Here is a 24,951-nt window from a genome sequence, read left to right as displayed (position 1 = left end):
ACCAGTTGCAACTTTTTCCGGAACAATTTGTGCCCGATTTCCACTAGTAAAACTAACAAAGCCTTTGTGTCTTCTTCGCATTATTCCTGAGCCTCAGAACATAAAAGCAACTTATCTACATATTACACCAGGACACCATGCCCCTTTGGCCAATAACCTTTTAATTTTTTTTTTTTTATCTTTTCTAATTCTTGTCCAAACACACACGAACACGAACATGCGCACACACACATGCACGCACTCACACAGAGCCTCTGTATATCCCTGCGGCGTCACAGTTCAGGTCCAACGCTTTCTTTTTAAAGTGAATGAGAATCAGAACTGAGAGTCAGGGTGTACAGGAATTGAAACGAAAACATTCGCAAGATCAGTAACAGAAAAACACATAGCAGTGGCCGGGACAGTAGAGAGAATAGTGGAAGGTTTCGGGACTTTTTCGGGAGTTCTTTTATTTTCTTACTGTGTCTTATATTTTTCTATTCTTCATTATGTAAAGCACTTTGAGCTACATTTTTTTTATGAAAATGTGCTATATAAATTAATGTTGTTGTTGACTATAGGAGTCCTAGGGTGTATAGCAGCATTGACTCAACTGAGGTCCTGAATGAACTGTCATGAATCATCTGCTTTCTAACTGGAAGAACAGGAAAGTATTGGATCAGAATAATAGCACCCCGCTTAACTAAATCAGCATAAACAATTGTAATACCGGTCTCAGTCTCAAACGAAACAAGATATTGTGCACAATGTAAACGGAAGGATGACTTTGGGAAAATGACCAAGAGTTCAACATGAGCTATTCAGACACAATATTATTTCCCTTGTACCCAGAGAGGTGAGTGGAGCGAATCTAACTAAAAGATTTGAAGGGTAAACAGCATAGGTGTAGGTGGAGAGGTGAAAGATAAATGACAGAACGGATTGGGTTACAGGTACAACTAGTTTTACTGCAATTTTCTTAACAGATCTATCTGGGTGAACTAAATATTAGGTCCCACATACTCCCAATCCTCCCCTTCTGGACATGCTAATACCCATTGTCTTACATTATGCCACTGAAAACGAGAAGATTTAGCAATGGGGGTATGTGGTAGAACTACTCCAGAAGAAAAGCGATTGTTGTAACAAAAGAGTAATACTGCTCCAGCCAATTCTGCTGGGATATAACAGTTCGTTATGCAAATAGTCTCTTTTTCAGACAGCAGCAGCTAAAAAGTCCAAGAGCCAGACTTCATCATAATACAGTCCAAAAAATCATGCAATACAGTAAAATGATTTTGAACACTGTAATCCAAGAGGAACCCAGAACAGCAGATATTTTTATTATTTTGAGAAAAACATGAACAATCAAGGCAGCATAAGAGCATGTAATGGTGGTGGTCAGTGCAACGGCGGCGTGTTGTTCTGATGTGACCTTCACTCCCTTTTTCATAACTGAGATGCAAAGGCACAGGCGGGCCATCAAGTCTTGTCCAAACAAGTTCACTGGGCATTAGAGTGCTGATATATTTTGCTTTTATTTGTGCTTGTAACTGTCCACTGAACACTGAACTGGCCACTATCAACCCCCTGTTGTCCCAGAGTCTCTGTCCATTGCCCTATCGCATCATTCCAGCCAGGACTTTCCTTCTAAGGACCTGAATCCATTTTGCAGCATTTGATTTATACATGTCATCTAATTGTTTCTCCGCTGTCATTAACTGGTTCAGCAATTCCTGCACCACCTCTTTTAATTCTTGCAGGTCCCAGTTTCTTTGCACCATGAAGGTGGGACAGTTTTAATCTGAGTCAGGCTGCTGTACATTATATTGCGGAAAGGGCACTTGTATTAATGGTGCTTGAAATTCCATTCTTTCATATTCATGTTTGACCCTGAGGGGTCAGAATCGGGTCTTATTAGGCATCATTTTGCCCAAGCTGTGTCTTTGTGCCGCAGTACTTGCTTGCACCGATTGTAACTGAGGCCGACGGTGATCTCTACCCTCTCCCTCTTCTTTATCCCTCTCTGGCTGAAACTGTTTGTTTTAGAAATCATCGGGACCATCTTCTTCCTCTCTCTCATTAATTCCTCCAGCTGCCCCAAGGGGTGGTTATAGACTATTCTCCTCAAAGGGAGTTTAAACGTATGCTGTCGCTAAATCAAGGTATAATCTGTTCTTATTCTATTTCATATATTTTTATTTATTTATTCTTCCTTCTTTTATCCGGACTTTTGGGACGGTTCTTGCATTATCAAGAACAACTTTTCTCTTTCTGCAATAAGTTTTATTTTGGCTTTGCAGTCCCTCATTGCACTTCTGCATAGCATTCAAGGCTCTATCTTTAATTATCAATTCCCATCTATTCAACATTTCCATTTTCTCGACTACAGCACCCTAGTGCATTTCTATATACAATCTTCCTAACTTCCTGTAGTTCACTCATATCACCAGAGCCTTCTACTGGCCACATGCCCCTGCTCTGTTCATTACAATTTTAATAATAACTTTAATTATAATTTTTTTTTTTAAATCTAACCCTGTTTTCTGTTCTATGTACTGTCTTGGAGAGCCATTTTTTTTTCTTGGTGTGTTTTCTGAAACAATCCTCTGAACAGAGGCTCCTCATTCACAGCCTGTTTTTTCAATTTCTTTCTTTAGCGAATCCCTGACCGGAACGTACTTTCCCTTTTTATTAAACTTCCACCTCTCCCTTCTAATTATGAGTCTATTTAAGACTCCGTCTCATATCAAGAGGTGCTTTTATCGTTATGTCCCAAGTACCTCTCCCGGACGGTAAAGCAGTTGTACTCAGCGGTCACCAATCTTATTCATGTCTGCAATTCGCACTTTCACTTGGGATCTCCAACACAAGGGGAACTATTCGGGTGCCAAATAAACAGTGGAAGTAACACCCGAGGAAGACAGGAATAGTTCAATCAATTAGTCTTTACTCAGTCACAGATAAGTACGTGCATTCATGCTTTTTGTTTCCCAAAGGAGTTTTAACCGGTTTGCTATTAGTTTACCCCATGGTAAGTAAGTTTTCCACACTCTTTTTGCTAAACCAGCCCCAATTGTCGCTTCACTCCCAATCCCTCCTGTACCCCGGTCCACTGGGAAAATCAACCTGATTAGCAGACTGACAACTTCACCTGAAGGCCGCTGGTTACCGCTGTCTAGTTGATCAGTTCCCTGAGTGACCAGTTGAGTACAGGATATAATCAGACCGTTAGAGCAAAGAGTCTCGCTCACCCGTGACAGTGCTCTTTCCCAATCACAAAATGTTCAGTTATTTATCTATTCTTCCCACTCCCTTCCTTTATTTTACTTTTAAGCCTCTAAGAGACTTCTTCTTCATTTCCTAGGGAGTGTACTAACTCACGTCCTTAACATTCATAATCTTTACACTGTTTTATTTCCAAGATCTTATCTATACATTCCAGTCCACTCACTGCCTGGTTTCTTTTCCCCGGTCGGACTCCCTTGGTCTACTCACCAAGAATTTTTCCTCCTGCCTGGATGTTCCCAGTTTACTCGACTTTCAGGAGGAATCAGAGGAGGTCAAGGATTCCCCATGCAGGAGTCGCCCGAGGCAGGCCAGTCCTAACTTTTTCCGGAGCTGGTCCTCCTGATCCGGCCGGAATCGGTCCTTTTGCTGGTCCTCTGGACGATCCTGCTCAAGGAGTCGCTTGGCCGTCTCTGTCCTCACAGAGGGCACCAAAAACTATGGACGAATGTCGAGACAACAGCAGGCAAACACCAATAAAAAATGAAAAAACTATTTCTTTATTCTTGGTGAGTTTTAAAGAGACTGCAGATTCCCAGCTCAGTCAGCCTGGTCAGATCAGACAGCCTTACGTTCCAAGGAGTTTCTCTCTTTTAAAGTAGATCTGTTACATGTTCAAAGCAGCACTTACCATAGCAAGATTTAGTGATCAATATCTTATCTTGTTTAGGCATGCAGTGTTTTTGCGCAATAGCCAGGAGGAATTTAGCTACACACCCAAGTCTTTATCAATATGCTCAAACCAGTTTAAGCAAGAGTTCTGAAACTGGTCACAGCTGATTTTGTAATATCACAGGTTGTTCTGTAATTATCAAAAGGTCAGCAGTTTCTTATAAATGATGCAAGTTAGTCCCTTAATGCTTGATATTTGTGAGTTAAATAATAAAAATGTTTTCTCTTCCTCAAGGTACACACCATGCCTGTCCTGAAAATCCAGCCCTACCATTCCTTAGTTTAAATAATTCTTGAATGACCTACTCCCTTGGTTCAAATGCAGCCCATCACTGTCTGTTCATAACAGGAGATATAATGACAAACACAATAATTGATCTTGTTTAGAAAAAGAGTCATTAGGAGGAGAGAGCAAGGTTAAGAACATTAGCAGTTTGACATATATAAGGAGAACATTCTGTCTATCAGGTTCATGAGTTGCAATGCCATACTCAAACCTGCTTAATCCAGTTCAGGGTCAGGGGAGCTGGAGTCTGTCTCAGTAACACTGGGCAAAAGGCAGGAAATATTCAATGAAATTAAGCAGATCTATTTCAGGGCACCATCACACACAACTTTACAAGGACCAAATTTAAATCAACAATTAACCGAACAGCATGTCTTTGTGTATGTGGGAGGCCAATCAGGGTGCATGAAGAAAAACCCATGCAGACCTGGAGAAAAATGTGCAAATTCTTCACAGACAATGACCAGATATGGGCTTACAACCAAAGATACTGAATCCACTGTGCTGCTCAATGACCTACTAAAATGAAAACAAACTGGAAAATGACAAATAAAACTTCAGTAGATTCAATCATTTATTGGAAGGTGATTAGTCATTGGAGCTCTGATTTATCAATTGCAACAAAATAAATACTTCACTGTTACATAGGAATATTTATGATACTTATCTCGCAGTAAGGGGACCTGGATTTGTTTCGAAGTTTGCATGTTCTCGCAGTGTTTGTGTGGGTTTCTTCCCACAGTCCAAAGACATGCAGGTTAGGTGCATTGCCGATAATAAATTGTCCCTAGCATGTGCTTGGTGTGTGAGTGTGTGTGTCCTGTGGTGGGTTGTTGTCCATCCTTGGATTGGTTCTTGTGTTGGCTGAGATTGGCTCCAGCAGACACCTGTGACCCTGTGTTAGGGTATAGTGGGTTGGAAGATGGATGGATGGATAGCTACTAAAATACTTTAGCTCCATCATTAATGGTGTTAAAAGTTATTATTAATGGTCCATTTAATCACCAAACTCCACAGCAACATACCTGGGGCATCATGTATAACACCATATGTAGAATTCACACTAAAACATGGTGTACGGACAAAAGTGGAAATGTGCATACACCAGTGGTTCTCAACCTGTGGGGCCCCCCAAGGGGGGCGCGAAGTAACATAAAGGAGGGCATAAAGATGTGAAAAAAAGAAAACAAGAATCAAAAATATGAAAAAAACATCTGTTAAAACCAAAACAAATTAACTTAAACTACATTCTGATACTGGAACAATAAATATAGAGTTAGATAAATGTCGATAAAAGTTAAGTAGGTATAATAAAATATGCATCAACATTTCAAAAAATGATGGGGGGGCGCGATTAAAACTGTTATGAAAATTCGGGTCGCAAATACTTAAAGGTTGAGAAATGCTGGCATACACACAAAAAAATCCAGATGCATAAATCTGTGCATATGCCATGTTCCAGGCATTTCCCCTTTACAAACCCCAACAAACGTGAAATTTAACACATTTGCACGCACCTACAGCCCTACCCAAACTCCTCCCAGAATTTTGCATATTTTAATATGCAAATCAATATAAATATCACCTTCTGTTCAGTGTTTGCTTAAAAAAAAGAATTTCAGCCAAAGTGAACTGGAGACAAGGAAAAATTTTCTATTTCTAAATACCCAAACATCAGCAAGTTCACGTTGAAAAGCTCCTGTGGCTAAAAACCCAGGAGTGGGCAGAACTTGTAAAGGAGCAGGTAAAGCACAATTCCTCAAAGTCTGCCTTTGTAAAGCTGGCACCAGTTCAACACACAGTTCCAAGAGGATAGCTCTTGGTAATTAAAATCGACTTAGAAGTCCTCATCATCTGTACATATGTGCTCTCTTCTAGTTCTTCCATTTGCGTTGTCTTCTAACAATGCTAAAGCAACCATGGCAGCTGGAATAGTTTATCCATTCCGTGCAACATAATATTGTTACAGAATTATTACAATCAAGTGAATTAAATTTGCAAACGATATGCAATTAATTTTGGTGTATTTGATAAAACCTGTATCATAGATATAAAAAAGATAATTAGACCACAGAAACCGTAGCACTGCTTTGACGCTGGGTGCCAGCAGTTTGTAAAACCGAGCATGAACATGCGTATGCAAGGGGGACCCTGTCGTGAAAATGTGTGTGTCTTTACGCCAAGTTTAGCTTTTTATACATCTAGAAGTGAGTGTGGAAACGGGTGTACGCAACATTTTTGTGTGTACACACTGTTTATAAATGAGGCCCCTGGTCTCCAGGTCCAACATCAGCCAACATCAGAGCTACATTAAAAGCAGGAGTCCCCTCTACAATTTTAAAAATTAACTTTCAATCTCTATGGATAAGGTTTGGACTATGGCATTTAGGGTGACCCACAAAGGCTCTCACTGTCACTACATGTGTATTTTTGTATACAGATTTGCATGATGCTTTTGTTTTCAGCATGCAATTTGTGTTTCTATTCCATATCATTTGGTGTTTAGTTTTAACTTTAATAAACATAACCGTGTAACGCTAAATGAATTTATAAATAAAGAGCAATTTTTAAGAATAAATTAAGTAAATGCCAGTTTCAATGTTGCTGTCTTTATAAGTAAAATGCATGAGAATTGCATTGCGTTTCTACTCTTGAGTTAGAGAACTGTAAGCTAACTGTCTGCAATTTAGTAAAACTTTATCAATAACTCAATGTGTAGAGATTTCTTTGACTTTTCACTTCCAGTTTCATAGTGTAGTTTCCACAGCTCAGTAAACTATCAACATTAATTGCATTAATCTGAAGAATCACAATTTACCTCTAAATCTAGTATTCTAACTAAGACTAACAAATATTTCATTTTTTTTCTAGTGCACTGTGATCTGCTTTCAACTATATATGCATCCAGGCAGAGTAATATAATACTCCATCCAAACAGCCCCAAAGAAATAACACATGATGAATTTTCCTGGTATTACAAAAATATGAAAAAAGAAAAAAGAATTCATGAAGTCACTAAAAGCTGTACAGAAGATGTGTCCTCTACATTTGCTATGAAAATTAACTTCAAGTGTTCCACTTATTCTTTGCAGTTGACAAACTTAAGCAAAGAAGACAGTGGAAACTATACTGCAATATACAGGAACCACTCTATAATGGTTCAAAGAATTGTTTATCAACTTGTTGTTCAAGGTAAGCTTTTAAAGTATGTTACATTAATCTTTACCTAACCTACATTCTGATGGTGGCTCCGTCAAGGGGGGCGCGTTTGACCTCGGGCAACATGCTTTTTTATTTTTCTTTTAAATTTTTTTTGAATTTAGAATGCACTTTAAATCTTTTCTGTTACATTTAATAAAGCTATTCTTTGTTGTAAATTGGTCCATATTTCTTTCTTTTTATTCTCTTATACGTTAATAAGGATACAGTGTTATGCAGAGGTGTACTTATAACAATTTTATAGACAAATGATACTATTTATAGTCGCGTGGGGGGCACGAGATGTTTTCTTCTTCCTAGGGGGGGCATGACAGAAAATAATTGAGAAGCACTGCATTAAGTTAAGATAATGCAAAACACTTATATATTATATTTTACTAAAATGTAAGCATGTTAACTGAGTTAATTGTTCAAAATAAAGTTTGGCTGTGAACTTGCAAAGAAATTTGACTAAATGGACCCTGGTTCAGTTCAATTCAATTCAATTCTTTATTGTCATGTGTACAAATACCATGTTCAATGAAATGCTTACTTGCATGTGCCCCCGCAGACAGTGAACATAGACAAAAAAAACAAAAACAAAAACACAACAAATAAATTAATATAAATAAGTAAATAAATAAAACCAGAATCCTAGGAATAAATAGAGATAGTGCAGAAGTATATGTGCAGGTAACAGTAAAGGTAACACAAGGTTATTGATTGTTCATGAGTCTGATTGTAGTTGGGTAGAAACTGTTCCTGAACTTGGAGATGTGCGCCTCAATGGACTTTAGCCGCTTCCAAGATAAGAGAAGGGTGAAAAATGACAGCGCAGGGTGGCTGGGGTCCCGCCTGATACGGTTCACTTTCCTGAGACAGCGTGTAGTGTGGATGTCATGGATTGCAGGGAGCTGTGTGCCCATGATCTGCTGTGCTGTATTCACCACCCACTGCAGAGCTCTACAGTCCTGAACTGAGCATTTGCTGTACCAGGATGAGATGCATCCTGTCAGGATGGATTCCACAGTACACCTGTAGAATCTGCACAGGGTTGTGCAGGACACATGGGCCTTGCTCAGTCTCCTGAGGAAGTACAGGCACTGTTGGGCTTTCTTGACTACTGCCGCAGTGTGACTTTACCATTTCAGGTCATCAGTGAGGGTGACTCCAAGGAACCTAAAGCTGCTGACCTGCTCCACAACCTCACCACCAATGTAGATGGGGCTGTGCTCTGTTGCCTGTTTGTAAAAAACAACAATCATCTCCTTAGTTTTGCTAATGTTGAGGGTGAGGTTGTTGTCCTGACACCATTCTGCCAGGAGCCTGACCTCCTCCCTGTAGGCCGTCTCATTGTTCTCGCTGATCAGACCTATTATAGTGGTATCGTCAGCAAACTTGAGGATGGTGTTAGAGCTGTGCTTAGCTACGCAGTCATGTGTGTAGAGAGAGTAAAGCAGGGGGCTCAGCACGCTGCCCTGCGGGGTGTCAGTGTTGATGGTGATGATGGAGGAGGATTTTCTTCCAATACGCACTTGCTGAGCTCAGCCGGTGAGGAAGTCCAGTAGCCAGTTGCACAGTGAAGAGCTAAGCCCCAGATCCAGGAGTTTAGCGATGAGCTGGGATGGAATGACGATGTTAAATGCAGAGCTGTAATTCACAAACAGCAGCCTGGCATAACAGTTCTTGTTCTCCAGATGAGACAGGGTGATGTGAAGTGTTATGGAGATGGCATCCTCAATGGACCTGTTGCAATGGTAGGCAAACTGGAGAGGGTCCAGACTGTCAGGGATGATGTCCTTGATGTGTTCTAGCACCAGCCTCTCAAAGAGCTTCATGGCTATGGGAGTAAGTGCTACTGGGCCATAATCATTAGGGCAGTCTACTCTATTTTTCTTTGGGACAGAGATGATAGCTGTGTGCTTGAAGCAGGTAGGGACAGATGAATCTCTCAGAGATGTGTTAAAAATATCCGTAAAGACAGCAGCTAGCTGTTTTTAAAATACGACCTGAGACTCTGTCTGGACTGGATGCTTTGCGGATGCTGAGTCAGGAAAAGGCCCGTCCATGTTAGCAAGCTTGAAGCGAGCAAAAAACATGTTCAACTCGTCCAGGAGTGAAGCAGCAGTAGCTGTGGCCGCGTGTGTGTGCGGGATTTGTAGTCCGTAATCAACTGGATACCCTGCCACATCCGATGAGTGTCTGCTGTGCTGTTAAACTGAGAGTCCAGTTTGTGGGCGTATTGGAGCTTTGCGTACTTAATGGCTTTTCAGAGATCATACCTGCTCTTTTTGTATGCCTGTGTATCTCCGGAATGAAATGCACTGCTGCGCTCACGGATCCATCAGCATACTTCAGCACACATTCAGGGTTTCTGGTTGGGAAATACGCATACAAACTTTGTGGGTATGCGGTCATCCATACATTTCCCGATGAAGCCTGTGACAACTGTGGCATACTCATCCAGATTCTCAGAGAACTCTTTGAAAACATCCCAATCCAAAGATTCAAAGCAGTCCCTCTGTTTCTCCTCCGTCTATGAGATCCAACAGTGCACTTCTCGCAAGACCAGTACTGTGCGCTTCAACTGCTGCTTGTAAACAGAGAGGAGAAGCACAGAGCGGTTGTCTGCCTGCCCAAGGTTTGGCCGCTGGAGCGAGTGGTAGGCATTTTTGTGTGCGGTGTAGCAGTGGTCCAACGTGTTAGCACCCCTTGGGGTAAACAGACCTGAGGCTTGCTTTGTTGAAATCCCTGGCAATGATAACCAGACCCTCGGGGTGTGTGTTTTCACAGTCTGTAATGAGGCTATACAGTTCCTTAAGTGCGGCACTGGTGTTTGCTTGCGGGGGGATGTTAACAGCCACCATGTGAACAGCTGTAAACTCCCGAGGCTGGTAAGGCGGCTGGCCCTTGATGAGCAGACACTCCAGGTCTGATGAACACTGTGAAATGACTTCCACATGCATACACCATGTATTGTTGATGAGGAAGCATACCCCGCCACCTCTCTTTTTCCCAGAGGAGACCGACCAATCAGTGCGGTGAATAGAGAAGCCATCTAGCTGGACAGCCGAATCCGGCATACAGGCGGTGAGCCATGTTTCCGTGAGGCAAACACAACAGTCACGTAGATCTCGCTGAAAATGAAGTCTACCATGGAGATCATCTAGTTTGTTCTCCAGAGACTGGGCAATGGCCAGAAAAATGCTATGGCAGTGGAAGACGCAGTTCTCAGCATTACCCCCTCGCTTGAATCCTAGCACACCAGCCATGTTTTTTCCTGAGCGTCCTCCAAGTGTAGTCGGGTGGGTCTCATCCGCCACCTTGGTCTCGAGTTATTGTGGCGAGCAGCCCCTGGTCGATAACTTCAAAAGTAGCAACTTGTGCTTTTATTGCTCAGATGTTTACCAATGTTGTACAGTTGTACTTAATAAAACAGCGAATAGGCAGTACAAACAGCAACAATAACAAAACTACAGACACAAAAATGAAAAGTTTGTGAGGAGCAACACAAAACACATCGCCTCTTACCGGTGCCATGATGTTTTATATATAAGTAAAAAGAAAATTATATTTGAAAAAGAAATCCATTATTATTTATTAATACTATCTATTATTATTTACTATGTAATTTACTAAATACTCCTAAAACTTAAATTTATTGGTGGCAGGATTTCTAAAATAAAATCAGAGTTACTCCTCACCAGCTTTATGTATAGATTGCATGGTGGACAGTGGTTAGCACTAGTCCTTCATAATGGTGATTGGCTTTCAGTCTTGACCAACTTATTCTGCACTCTGCATTTGGAGTTTGCATGTTCTCCCCAGGGCGGCACGGTGGCGCAGTGGTAGCGCTGCTGCCTCGCAGTTAGGAGACCCGGGTTCGCTTCCCGGGTCCTCCCTGCGTGGAGTTTGCATGTTCTCCCGTGTCTGCGTGAGTTTCCTCCGGGCGCTCCGGTTTCCTCCCACAATCCAAAGACATGCAGGTTAGGTGGATTGGCGATTCTACATTGGCCCTAGTGTGTGTGTGTGTCCTGCGGTGGGTTGGCACCCTGCCCAGGATTGGTTCCTGCCTTGTGCCCTGTGTTGGCTGGGTTTGGCTCCAGCAGACCCCCGTGACCCTGTATTCGGATTCAGCAGGTTAGAAAATGGATGGATGTTCTCCCCAATTGAGTATAGGTTTTTCTTTGAATACCAAGATTTTCAAACTCCTAAAAATGTGCATGTGAGGTTAACTGGTGGCTGGCCCCTGTGTAAGGACTGTTTGATTTTGCTCTGTGATGGATGGGGGTCCTGCCTAGGATTGGTCTCTGACTTATATCCAGTGTTGCTGGGATAGGTTTTATTTACTTTAAATAAATATTAACAAATTAAATTGGTTAAGTATATAAATGTAAATGTAAAGTTGTAATGTAAATAAAAATGTAAAGTTTTACATGAAGGAAGGAAAAATGTTGGATGGTTATACATGATTAGAGATCTGAAATATGAAAATACCAGTTATGAGAAGAACCTAGGAGTCACAGTGAACTCATCACTACATCCAGACAGTATGCAGAAATGTTCAAGAAAGCTCACAAGATGATAGGTTGTATAGTACATGTAACAAAGGTGCTATATAGGCGCCTGACCCGACACAGATGGACACGGAGGCACGTATAAAAATACAAAGACTTTATTTTTCTTCACCCGTGGGCGCACATCTTCCCCGTGACCCACAGACAATACATATTCCCAAATACCACACACTGAACCACAACACACTTTTCTTCTCTCCTCTACCACCACTCCTCCTAAAGCTCAGTCCTCCTCCTCCCGACTCTGGCTCTTCGAGTGGTGGTGGCTGGACCTTTTATAGCCCACCCGGAAGCATTCCAGGTGATTAACCACCTGGTACCAATTACACTTCCGGGTGGGCCTGAAGACTCGTCCAGCCAGGCTGTTGGAAGCAGACAGCACCCCCCTAGCAGCCACCCCGGGCCCCAACCAAGCTGTGGAGGACTCCATCTCCCATGGAGCCCTGCGGGTGGTTGGGGAATCACCGTCTGCCAAGGAGGCTGCCACCGGTTACTCAGTTTGGCTGGATGACCAACTCTAGGAAGTGTCCTGGTGGTTCTATTTCACAATATAATAATATAATATAATAATATGTAATCTATACTAATAAAAGGCAAAGCCCTCACTGACTGACTCACTGACTCACTGACTGACTCACTGACTCATCACTAATTCTCCAACTTCCCGTATAGGTAGAAGGCTGAAATTTGGCAGGCTCATTCCTTACAGCTTCCTTACAAAAAAATTCTATGCATAATGGTCATTACTAGAAGCTATTCTTCTCCATTTACTGTAATGGAGTTGAGCTCGAAAGCCGTGGGGGGCGGAGTTTCGTGTGACATCATCACGCCTCTCACGTAATCACGCATTACGTAGAAAACCAGGAAGAGCTACAAAAAGCACTGAAGAAAACATGCACTATATAATTAAGAAGGCAGCGAAACAATTAGAAGCGAGCGAGTGACATATAAAACCATATTCAGCGGCTCACGTGAACTGACGTAGTGCGCAGAGAAAAAGCAACAGTTCCAAAGAGTGCTGAACAAAAACCGAATTACACTGCTACGCTCAAATAGACAAACCACACGGTGTGGCACAATAGTAAAGGATTCGCCTCTAGCGCCGAGGTTCGATTCCCGAGAGGGGATGCACTAAGTATGTACGCGCGCTTCTCGATTCATTTTAGCCTCGCATCCCCTTGGTTTGAGACGTATGAAAAAATATGCGGTTAACACAGAAAGACAGATCACCAATTGAAGCTTTATGAATAATGGATACTTTATTCGCGATCAATGATTGTTTTGGTAAAGCCATACTCAGTGTATTCATTAGATGAACGGTAAAAAAGTAAGAGCGAGGGAGGGTAACTTATTGAGGCACACAGGCAAAACCACAATAGCACGCGGGCTCGATGTACTATAGTGTGCGTCAACTCGATCTGAATTGCGCGATCACATTCGAAAAAATATTTCTTTTCAAGTTCTATTTAGTCCATATGTGTCAAACTCAAGGCCCACGGGCCACATCCGGCCCGGCGTGTAATTATATCCGCCCGAGATCATTTTATATACTGTATTATTGTTATTAATGGCCCGGGGATATGAAGCGCTGGTAACACAATAAACTACAGATCCCATAATGCAGAGCTTCAGCTGCCTTGCCGAACACTTACCGCGTTAATCAAGTCTAGCTTATGATGCTGCAAGTTATTGTGAAGCTAGCCCACACGATACCGAAGAGAAAAGGTGATTCTGAACATAGAGCCTTTAAAAACCGATGGGAGGCTGAGTATATGTTTACTGACATTGCCGGTAAACCTGTGTGTCTCATTTGTGGAGCTAATGTGGCTGTAATTACAGAATTTAATCTAAGACGGCACTATGAGACAAAACATCAAGATAACCTGAAAGACCTGAATGCAATGCACAAGATACAGAAAGCAGAAGAGTTAAAGAAGAATCTGACACTTCAGCAGACGTTTTTACCGTGCAAAATCACAAAGTGATTTCAAGTGAAGCTACTTTTATGGGAGACACAAATGCACCAGTGCAACTTGCCCCACTTTCCCTGTTGCCAAGTAATGTTGAACCAAGTCGGCACAACGGTGTTCCCAAATACGCACTTTGCTGATAAACTGAGCGCACTGTGCACTGAGTTTGCACAGCGCTTTGGTGACTTTGAAGAACAAAAAAAATAATTTTGAGTTGTTTCGCAACCCATTTGCCATCGATGTGGAAACTGCACCTGTGCAGATTCAGATGGAGGTGATTGAGCTGCAGTGTAATGGCACACTGAAGGCAAAGTACGATACTGCACGGCTCACACAGTTTATTCACTCCATTCCCAGAAATGCTCCAGCTGCGTCTACATGCGGCTCGAACCTTGTGCATGTTTGGTACCACATATCTGTGTGAGAAGCTCTTCTCAGTCATGAAGACTAACAAAACAGCACACAGGAGTCACCTCACTGATGAGCACCTGCAGTCCATCCTGAGAATCTCCACAACACAGAACCTCACACCAAACATAAACGAACTTGTTGCCAAAAAAAGATGCCAGGCATCCAAATCTGATAAAATGACATAAGAGCAAAGACAACTGAATGATTTGATTTGTTATTGCTGAAAAGAACAAATTTTATTTATATTTCCAGGTTTTGTTATGCACCATGTTCATATTTGAATTTGTATAATTTTGACAGGATATATTTTTATGGAGAGCAAAATCTTTTGGGATATTTAAAATTTAAGTTTATTTTTTATATAAAATTACATAAGAGTAAAGAAATTTGAATGTTTGTTCTTTTAACGTTTACTTTATTTCTAACTTGTATAATTTAGACAGGATATATTTTTATGGAGAGCAAAATATTATAAGTTATTTAAGGTTTGAGTTGATTTATTCCGGAATAATATTCTGTCGACTAAATAAAAATTCCTTCTATTTAAAATTTAAATAGAACTTGAACAGAAACGATAGTTCATAATATCCACGCAGACTTGCACGTAAGAGCGTGAGTCATCCGTTTTAACAAGCAGCGTATTGCACTGTTATGAAATAGCCTGCCCATTTAATTATTTAGGAATGGATAAATAAATTAAGATTTTGTACAAATAATGTTTTCATTTTTCTTCCTTCATGGATTCTGGCACCCCCAGCAACAGTTGCTCGCACCCCAAAGACTGCATATATGTGTATATATATGTGTGTGTGTATATATATATATATATATATATATATATATATATATATATATATATATATATATATATATATATATATATACAGTGGAACCTCGGTTTCGAGCATAATTGTTCGAAACATGCTGCAATCCAAAACACTCATATATCAAAGCAAATTTCCCCATAAGAAATAATGGAAACTCAGATGATTCGTTCCACAACCCAAAACTATTCATATAAAAATGATTAAGACAAAATATAAAGTAAAATACATAATACAAATTAACCTGCACTTTACCTTTAAAAAGAATCATGGCTGGTGTGAGTTTCTAAACTCATGTGGGATTCCACCCAACAGGAAGACACGCGGAAGAGTGTCCCAAAGCAATCGCATTCTCCCAGCGCTGTAGCAGTTCGCCGTATAAGCGCATCCAAAAAGATCGCAGACATTCTATAAGCGCCTGTCATCAATGGGTCATACAAGGAACATTATAAAGATCCCGCTGCAATGAATAACAGTGCTGTTACTGTTTCAAGTTGAATAAAACTAGTGTTAAAGTACTGAGACTCAGCTTCGTGTTTTGGGGAGCAAGATGGGGACTCGCACTTCACAGCGCGCACACACACAGTCACAATGCTGTAGTAAACAGAGAGACGCGCTGGGCGAGCGAGATAAGGAGAGAGAGAGACACGCTGTAAAAGCGAGATAAGGAGAGAGAGAGAGACGCGCTGGGCGAGCAAGCGAGATAAGGAGAGAGAGAGAGACGCGCTGTAAACAGAGAGACGCGCTGGGCGAGCAAGCAAGCAAGATAAGGAGAAAGAGAGGTGCTGGGCAAGCGAGCAAGATAAGGAGAGAGAGAGAAGAACCATCAGCTCAGTTGTGATCACATGACGCTCAGCAGACAAAGTGCATCCATACTGCTTGCAAGACATTGCTCGTTTATCAAGTCAAAATTTATTAAATATTTTTGCTCGTCTTGCAAAACACTCGTAAACCAAGTTACTCGTAAACCGAGGTTCCACTGTATATATATATATATATATGTGTGTGTGTATGTATACAGTGGTGTGAAAAACTATTTGCCCCCTTCCTGATTTCTTATTCTTTTGCATGTTTGTCACACAAAATGTTTCTGATCATCAAACACATTTAACCATTTTTCAAATATAACACAAGTAAACACAAAATGCAGTTTTTAAATGAAGGTTTTTATTATTTAGGGAGAAAAAAAAATCCAAACTTACATGGCCCTGTGTGAAAAAGTAATTGCCCCTGAACCTAATAACTGGTTGGGCCACCCTTAGCAGCAATAACTGCAATCAGCGCTTGCAATAACTTGCAGTGAGTCTTTTACAGCGCTCTGGAGGAATTTTGGCCCACTCATCTTCGCAGAATTGTTGTAATTCAGCTTTATTTGAGGGTTTTCTAGCATGAACCGCCTTTTTAAGGTCATGCCATAGCATCTCAATTGGAATCAGGTCAGGACTTTGACTAGGCCACTCCAAAGTCTTCATTTTGTTTTTCTTCAGCCATTCAGAGGTGGATTTGCTGGTGTGTTTTGGGTCATTGTCCTGTTGCAGCACCCAAGATCGCTTCAGCTTGAGTTGACGAACAGATGGCCGGACATTCTCCTTCAGGATTTTTTGGTAGACAGTAAAATTCATGGTTCCATCTATCACAGCAAACCTTCCAGGTCCTGAAGCAGGAAGAGCTGGAAGAAGTGGCCGGGGAGAGGGAAGTCTGGGCCTCTCTGCTTAAGCTGCTGCCCCCGCGACCCGACCTCGGATAAGCGGAAGAGGATGGATGGATGGATGGATGGTATGATGTTCTTTTTCTGAAATGCTGTGTTCCTTTTACGCCAGATGTAACGGGACATTTGCCTTCCAAAATGTTCAACTTTTGTCTCATCAGTCTACAAGGTATTTTCCCAAAAGTCTTGGCAATCATTGAGATGTTTCTTAGCAAAATTGAGACGAGCCCTAATGTTCTTTTTGCTTAACAGTGGTTTGCGTCTTGGAAATCTGCCATGCAGGCCGTTTTTGCCCAGTCTCTTTGTTATGGTGGAGTCGTGAACACTGACCTTAATTGAGGCAAGTGAGGCCTGCAGTTCTTTAGACGTTGTCCTGGGGTCTTTTGTGACCTCTCGGATGAGTCATCTCTGCGCTCTTGGGGTAATTTTGGTCAGCCGGCCACTCCTGGGAAGGTTCACCACTGTTCCATGTTTTTGCCATTTGTGGATAATGGCTCTCACTGTGCTTCGCTGGAGTCCCAAAGCTTTAGAAATGGCTTTATAACCTTTACCAGACTGATAGATCTCAATTACTTCTGTTCTCATTTGTTCCTGAATTTCTTTCGATCTTGGCATGATGTCTAGCCTTTGAGGTGCTTTTGGTCTACTTTTCTGTGTCAGGCAGCTCCTATTTAAGTGATTTCTTGATTGAAACTGGTGTGGCAGTAATCAGGCCTGGGGGTGGCTACGGAAATTGAACTCAGGTGTGATACACCACAGTTAGGTTATTTTTAACAAGGGGCAATTACTTTTTCACACAGGGCCATGTAGGTTTGGATTGTTTTTCTCCCTAAATAATAAAAACCATCATTTAAAAACTGCATTTTGTGTTTACTTGTGTTATATTTGACTAATGGTTAAATGTGTTTGATGATCAGAAACATTTCTGTGTGACAAACATGCAAAAGAATAAGAAATCAGGGAGGGGGCAAATAGTTTTTCACACCACTGTATATGTAGATATGTATGTATATATATTTTTATATGTGTGTGTGTATATGTATATATGTAGATATGTATGTATATATTAGTTTATATATATATGTGTGTATGTATATATATATATATATGTATTTGTGTGTATATATGTGTGTGCATGTATATGTATGTGTGTATATGTAGATATGTATATATATGTGGATGTATGTGTATATACACTGCTCACAAAAATTAAAGGAACACTTTAAAGAAACACATTAGATACATCAGATCTCAATATGAAGTTGGATATCTATACAAATAACGACAGGGCAATGTCTTAGGAACAAAAGGATGCCAAGTCTTTTAATGGAAATAAAAGTTTTTTGCCTACAGAGGGCTCAATTGTGTAGACACCCTAAAATCAGAGTGAAATGAAGATGTGGCAGGCTATTCCATTTTTTCAAAAACTTAATTTCTGCTACTCAAAATGCTTTTCAGTATCTTGTGTGGCCCCCACGAGCTTGTATGCATGCTTGACAACGTCGGGGCATGCTCCTAATGAGACGATGGATGGTGTCTTGTGGCATTTCCTCCCAGATCTGTATGAGGGCATCCCTGAGCTGTTGTACAGTCTGAGGAGCAACCTGGCGGCGCCTAATGGACCAAAACATAATGTCTCACAGATGTTCTATTGGGTTTAAGTCAGGGGATCGTGAAGGCCATTCAATTGTTTCAATTCCTTCATCCTCCAGGTACTGCCTGCATACTCTTGCCACATGAGGCCGGGCATTGTCGTGCATTAGGAGGAAACCAGGACCTACTGCACCAGTGTAGGGTCTGACAATGGGTCCAAGGATTTCATCCTGATACCTAATGGCAGTCAAGATGCCGTTGTCTAGCCTGTAGAGGTCTGTGAGTCGCTCCATGGATATGCCTCCAAGATCATCACTGACCCACCACCAAACCAGTCATGCTAAACAATGTTACAGGCAGCATAATATTCTCCACGGCTTTTCCTGACCCTCTCACGTCTTTCACATATACTCAGGGTGAACCTGCTCTCATCTGTGAAAAGCACAGGACACCAGTGGTGGACCTGCCAATTCTGGTATTCTATGGCAAATGCCAATTGAGCTCCCCGGTGCTGTGCAGTGAGCACAGGGCACAGTAGAGGACATTTGGGCCCTCAGGCAACCCTCATGAAGTCTGTTTCTGATTGTTTGGTCAGAGACATTCACACCAGTGGCCTGCTGGAGGTCATTTTGTAGGGCTCTGGCAGTGCTCATCCTGTTCCTCCTTGCCCAAAGGAGCAGATACTGGTCCTGCTGATGGGTTATGGACCTTCTATGGCCCTCTCCAGCTCTCCTAGAGTAACTGCTTGTCTCCTAGAATCTCCTCCATGCCCTTGAGACTGTGCAGGGAGACACAGCAAACCTTCTGGCAATGACACGTATTGATGTGCCATCCTGGAGAAGTTGGACTACCTGTGCAACCTCTGTAGGGTCCAGGTATCGCCTCATGCTACCAGTAGTGACACTGACTGTAGCCAAACGCAAAACTAGTGAAGAAACAAAAGATGAGGAGGGAAAAATGTCAGTGGCCTCCACCTGTTAAACCATTCCTGTTTTGGGGGTCATCTCATTGTTGCCCCTCTAGTGCATCTGTTGTTAATTTCATTAACACCACAGCAGCTGAAACTGATTAACAACCCCCTCTGCTACTTAACTGACCAGATTAATATCCCATACATTTCATTGACTTTATGCTATACTCTAATTAAAAAGTGTTCCTTTAATTCTTTTGAGCAGTATATATATGACAGCAACACTCATCACTCACAACAGTGACAAAACAATTACATTGACAATCATGTTACGTTATTTTCAAAATGTTTCCTTTTCTTTTTCATTACTTCTTTAACACACTACTTCTCCGCTGCGAAGCACGGGTATTTTGCTAGTATATAATATATAATAATATAATATATAATATAATCATCCTCTTTAATAAAACCCCTGTGTGTGTCTAATGGCTTTCTTGCCTTAACAGCTGTGACCACTAAAGCATCTAGCTTTGTCCAGCCTGTGTAGCAAGCACAGAAACCTTCTCACTAAGCTTGTGAAAAGACGTCATTTTAGGGAGCCCTTTCAATTTTAATTTTCAGACTTTCAAGTGGTCCAAGGGGTTATCGACTCCTAGGGACGCACCATACTTAAAACCTTGGTCCTAAGTCAACACTTTAATAAAATAAGTATGCTATATAAACAAGTTATTTCAATTAGAAAACATTCTAAACTGCTTTAATCAGTATTTTTAAGAAACAACTTACTTTTCAGCAGTGATGCACAGCATTAATGAAGCAGGTGGAGTTGGAGAAAGAATGGTTTTGGAACATCCACTAAGGAAACAAGAGAAAGGAAAGAAATGAAGTAATCTGGAAGTACTGAGTGCACACGAATTCTTCATCACTAGATGTCACAGTTGTACAACACAATGGACTTTCAGAATCCACCCCCAAACCATTCTCCCTGTTCAAGCTTTATAACCTTTATATTCAAATACTGAAGGAAGTTAAGAAAGAATCATCCAAACAGAAGGTTGTTGCAATGCTGAGAGAAAAGGGACATGTCCCTCCAGAGTAGATCTGGCACTGGAAATGCGGATGGCCACCTCTTAACCTCTGGTAAAATGATTAATGATCTAATCTTATACTTGTATTTGCTATTGCCTAAAATTCATATAATTGGTTTATCCTCATCAGCATCTGTGTGTCTTGCATGCTTGAATGGGATATTGTATGAATGGCAATTGATTAAACTATGTATTAACCTGCTAAATTGCTGGATTAAATTTCTTGGGATCCTTGACCCCAGCTTTATTCTCACATGTTCACAAAATAATATTTTGCAGGTACGTAAAATCCAGGGTTATTCCGATTTTGTAAAAGATAAAACACAAATCTTGCTGCAAGCAAGATAACAAGGGCTTCTGAGGAACAAATCAAAGTATTGAGCATATTGGATTTACCAAAAAAGTCATATTAATATTGAAATTTGGATAGCACTTTAGTTTAGGCCTCCTCCTTGAACCGTCACCTTATCGTGGTGGAGGGGTTTGCGTGTCCCAATGATCCTAGGAGCTATGTTGTCCGGGGCTTTATGCCCCTGGTAGGGCCACCCAAGGCAAACTGGTCCTAGGTGAGGGATGAGACAAAGAGCGGTTCAAACCTCCAATGAAAATAAAACTTGGACGACGTTTTCCCTTGCCCGACGCGGGTCACCGGGGCCCCCTCTGGAGCCAGGCCTGGAGGTGGGGCTCGATGGCGAGTGCCTGGTGGCCGGGCCTGCACCCATGGGGCTCGGCCGGGCACAGCCCGAAGAGGTAACGTGGGTCCTCCTCCCCATGGGCTCACCACCTATGGGAGGGGCCAAGGAGGTTGGGTGCAGTGTGAGTTGGGTGGTGGCGGCGGGACCTTGGCGGTCTGATCCTCAGCTACAGAAACTGGCTCTTGGGACGTGGAATGTCACCTCTCTGAAGGGGAAGGAGCCCTGAGCTAGTGCGCGAGGTCGAGAGGTTCCGCTAGATATAGTCGGACTCACCTCGACGCACAGCTTGGACTCTGGAACCAATCTCCTTGAGAGGGGCTGGACTCTCTACCACTCTGGAGTTGCCCCGGTGAGAGGCGCCGAGCAGGTGTGGGCATACTTATTGCCCCCGACTCGGAGCCTGTGCATTGGGGTTTACCCCGGTGGACGAGAGGGTGGCCTCCCTCCGCTTCGGGTGGGGGGAAGGGTCCTGACTGTTGTTTGTGCATATGCCGAACAGCAGTTTGGAGTATCCACCCTTTTGGAGTCTCTGGAGGGTTGCTAGAGGGCATACCTTCTGGGATTCCCTCGTTTTGCTGGGAGACTTCAATGCTCACGTGGGCAATGACAGTGAGACCTGGAAGGGCGTGATTGGGAGGAATGGCCCCCCCGATCTGAACCCGAGCGGTGTTTTGTTATTGGACTTCTGTGCTCATCACGGATTGTCCATAACGAACACCATGTTCAAGCATAAGGGTGTTCATATGTGCACTTGGCACCAGGACACCCTAGGCCTCAGGTCGATGATCGACTTTGTGGTCGTGTGTCGGACTTGCGCCATATGTCTTGGACACTCGGGTGAAGAGAGGGGCGGAGCTGTCAACTGATCACCACCTGGTGGTGAGTTGGCCGATGGTGGGGAAGATGCGGTCAGACCTGGTAGGCCCAAACGTGTTGTGAGGGTCTGCTGGGAACGGCTGGCAGAGTCCCCTGTCAGAAGTAGCTTCAACTCCCACCTCCGCAGAACTTCAACCACGCCCCGAGGGAGGTGGGGACATTGAGTCGAATGGGCCATGTTCCGTGCCTCTATTGTTGAGGCGGCTGACCGGAGCTGTGGCCGCAAGGTGGTCGGTGCCTGTCGTGGCGGCAATCCCCGAACCCGTTGGTGGACACCGGCGGTGAGGGATGCCGTCAAGCTGAAGAAGGAGTCCTATAGGACTTTTTGTCCTGTGGGTCTCTGGAGGCAGCTGATAGGTACCAGCAGGCCAAGCGGAACGCTGCTTCGGTTGTTGCTGAGGCAAAACTCGGGCATGGGAGGAGTTTGGAGAGGCCATGGAGAACGACTTTCGGACGGCTTCGAGGAGATTCTGGTCCACCGTCCCGCGTCTCAGGAGGGGGAAGCAGTGCAGTGTCAACACCGTATATGGTGGGGATGGTGCGCTGCTGACCTTCGGGACGTTGTGGGTCGGTGGGAGGAGTACTTCAAGACCTCCTCAATCCCACTAACATGCCTTCAATGAGGAAGCAGAGCCTGGGGACTCTGAGGTGGGCTCTCCCATCTCTGGGACTGAAGTCACCGAGGTGGTCAAAAAACTCCTTGGTGGCAGGGCCCCGGGTGGATGAGATCGCCCGAGTTCCTTAAGGCTCTGGATGTTGTAGGACTGTCTTGGTTGACACGCCTCTGCAACATCGCATGGACATCGGGACAGTGCCTCTGGATTGGCAGACGGGGTGGTGGTCCCCCTCTTTAAAAAGGGGGACCGGAGGGTGTGTTCCAACTATAGAGGGATCACACTCCTCAGCCTCCCTGGAAAAGTCTATTCGGGGGTTCTGGAGAGGAGGGTCCGTCGGATAGTCGAACCTCGGATTCAGGAGGAACAGTGTGGTTTTCGCCCTGGTCGCTGAACAGTGGACCAGCTCTTCACCCTTAGCAGAGTCCTGGAGGGTGCATGGGAGTTTGCCCGACCGGTCTACATGTGTTTTGTGGACTTGGAAAAGGCATTCGACCGTGTCCCTCGGGAATCCTGTGGGGGTGCTCGGGAGTATGGGGTACCGGACCCCTGATAAGAGCTGTTCGGTCTCTGTACAACCGTGTCAGAGCTTGGTCCGCATTGCCGCAGTAAGTCGAGCCCGCTTCCAGTGAGAGTTGGACTCCGCCAGGGCTGCCCTTTGTCACCATTCTGTTCATAACTTTATGGACAGAATTTCTAAGCGCAGCCAGGGTGTTGAAGGGGTCCGGTTTGGTGGACTCAGGATTGGGTCACTGCTTTTTGCAGATGATGTTGTCCTGTTTGCTTCATCAGGCCGTGATCTTCAGCTCTCTGGATCGGTTCGCAGCTGAGTGTGAAGCGGCTGGGATGAGAATCAGCACCTCCAAATCCGAGAGCATGGTCCTCAGCCGGAAAAGGGTGGAGTGCCCTCTCAGGGTTGGGGAGAGATCCTGCCCCAAGTGGAGGAGTTCAAGTATCTCGGGGTCTTGTTCACGAGTGAGGGAAGAATGGAGCGTGAGATCGACAGGCGGATCGGGGCAGCATCCGCAGTGATGCGGGCTCTGCATCGGTCTGTCGTGGTGAAAAAGGAGCTGAGCCGTAAGGCAAAGCTCTCAATTTACCAGTCGATCTACGCTCCTACCCTCACCTATGGTCATGAGCTATGGGTAGTGACCGAAAGAACGAGATCGCGAATACAAGTGGCTGAAATGAGTTTCCTCCGCAGGGTGTCTGGGCTTTCCCTTAAAGATAGGGTGAGAAGCTCAGTCATCCGGGAAGGGCTCAGAGTAGAGCCGCTGCTCCTCCGCATCGAGAGGAGTCAGATGAGGTGGCTCGGGCATCTGATCAGGATGCCTCCTGGACGCCTCCCTGGTGAGGTGTTCCGGGCACGCCCAACCGGGAGGAGGCCCCGGGGAAGACCCAGGACACGCTGGAGGGACTATGTCTCCCGGCTGGCCTGGGAACGCCTTAGGATTCTCCCGGAAGAGCTGGAAGAAGTGGCCGGGGAGAGGGAAGTCTGGGCCTCTCTGCTTAAGCTGCTGCCCCCGCGACCCGACCTCGGATAAGCGCAAGAGGATGGATGGATGGACTTTAGTTTAGGCACTGCAAAATGCATCTATTACTCATTTGCTATTATGTAACAAGACCGTAACATACAGTGGGATGCAAAAGTTTGGGCAACGTTGTTAATAGTCATTATTTTTCTGTATAAATCGTTGGTTGCTACGAAAAAAAATGTCAGTTAAATATATCACATAGGAGACACACACAGTGATATTTGAGAAGTGAAATGAAGTTTATTGGATTTACAGAAAGTGTGCAATAATTGTTCAAACAAAATCAGGCAGGTGCATAAATTTGGGCACCGTTGTCATTTTATTGATTTCAAAACTTTTAGAACTAATTATTGGCTTGGTAAGCTCAGTGACCCCTGACCTACATACACAGGTGAATCCTATAATGAGAAAGAGTGTTTAAGGGGGTCAATTGTAAGTTTCCCTCCTCCTTTAATTTTACTCTGAAGAGTAGCAACATGGGGGTCACAAAACAACTCTCAAATGACCTGAAGACAAAGATTGTTCACCATCATGGTTTAGGGGAAGGATACAGAAAGCTGTCCCAGAGATTTAAGCTGTCTGTTTCCACAGTTAGGAACATATTGAGGAAATGGAAGACCACAGGCTCAGTTCAAGTTAAGGCTCGAAGTGGCAGACCAAGAAAGATTTCGGATAGACAGAAGCGATGAATGGTGAGAACAGTCAGAGTCAACCCACAGACCAGCAC

General features: G+C 43.4%; 1 protein-coding gene across 2 annotated transcripts in view; it reads left to right on the top strand.

The window, feature by feature from the left end:
* Nucleotides 1–24,951, top strand: part of LOC120518941 — a 61,620-nt gene that overhangs the window by 19,691 nt on the left and 16,978 nt on the right. For both annotated transcript variants that reach the window (XR_005631338.1, XM_039741974.1), the window contains exon 2: nt 7,097–7,417. Coding sequence is in view for 1 of the 2 variants with exons in the window: in XM_039741974.1 (XP_039597908.1) it covers nt 7,097–7,417 (321 nt within the window). In the remaining variant the exon portion in view is untranslated. The remainder of the gene's footprint in view (nt 1–7,096; nt 7,418–24,951) is intronic.

Source organism: Polypterus senegalus, chromosome 18 (assembly GCF_016835505.1).
Source record: "Polypterus senegalus isolate Bchr_013 chromosome 18, ASM1683550v1, whole genome shotgun sequence".
Taxonomy (NCBI): domain Eukaryota; kingdom Metazoa; phylum Chordata; class Cladistia; order Polypteriformes; family Polypteridae; genus Polypterus; species Polypterus senegalus.
The sequence above is the reverse complement of the archived record's forward strand: the minus strand, read 5'-3'. Positions and strand labels throughout refer to the sequence as shown.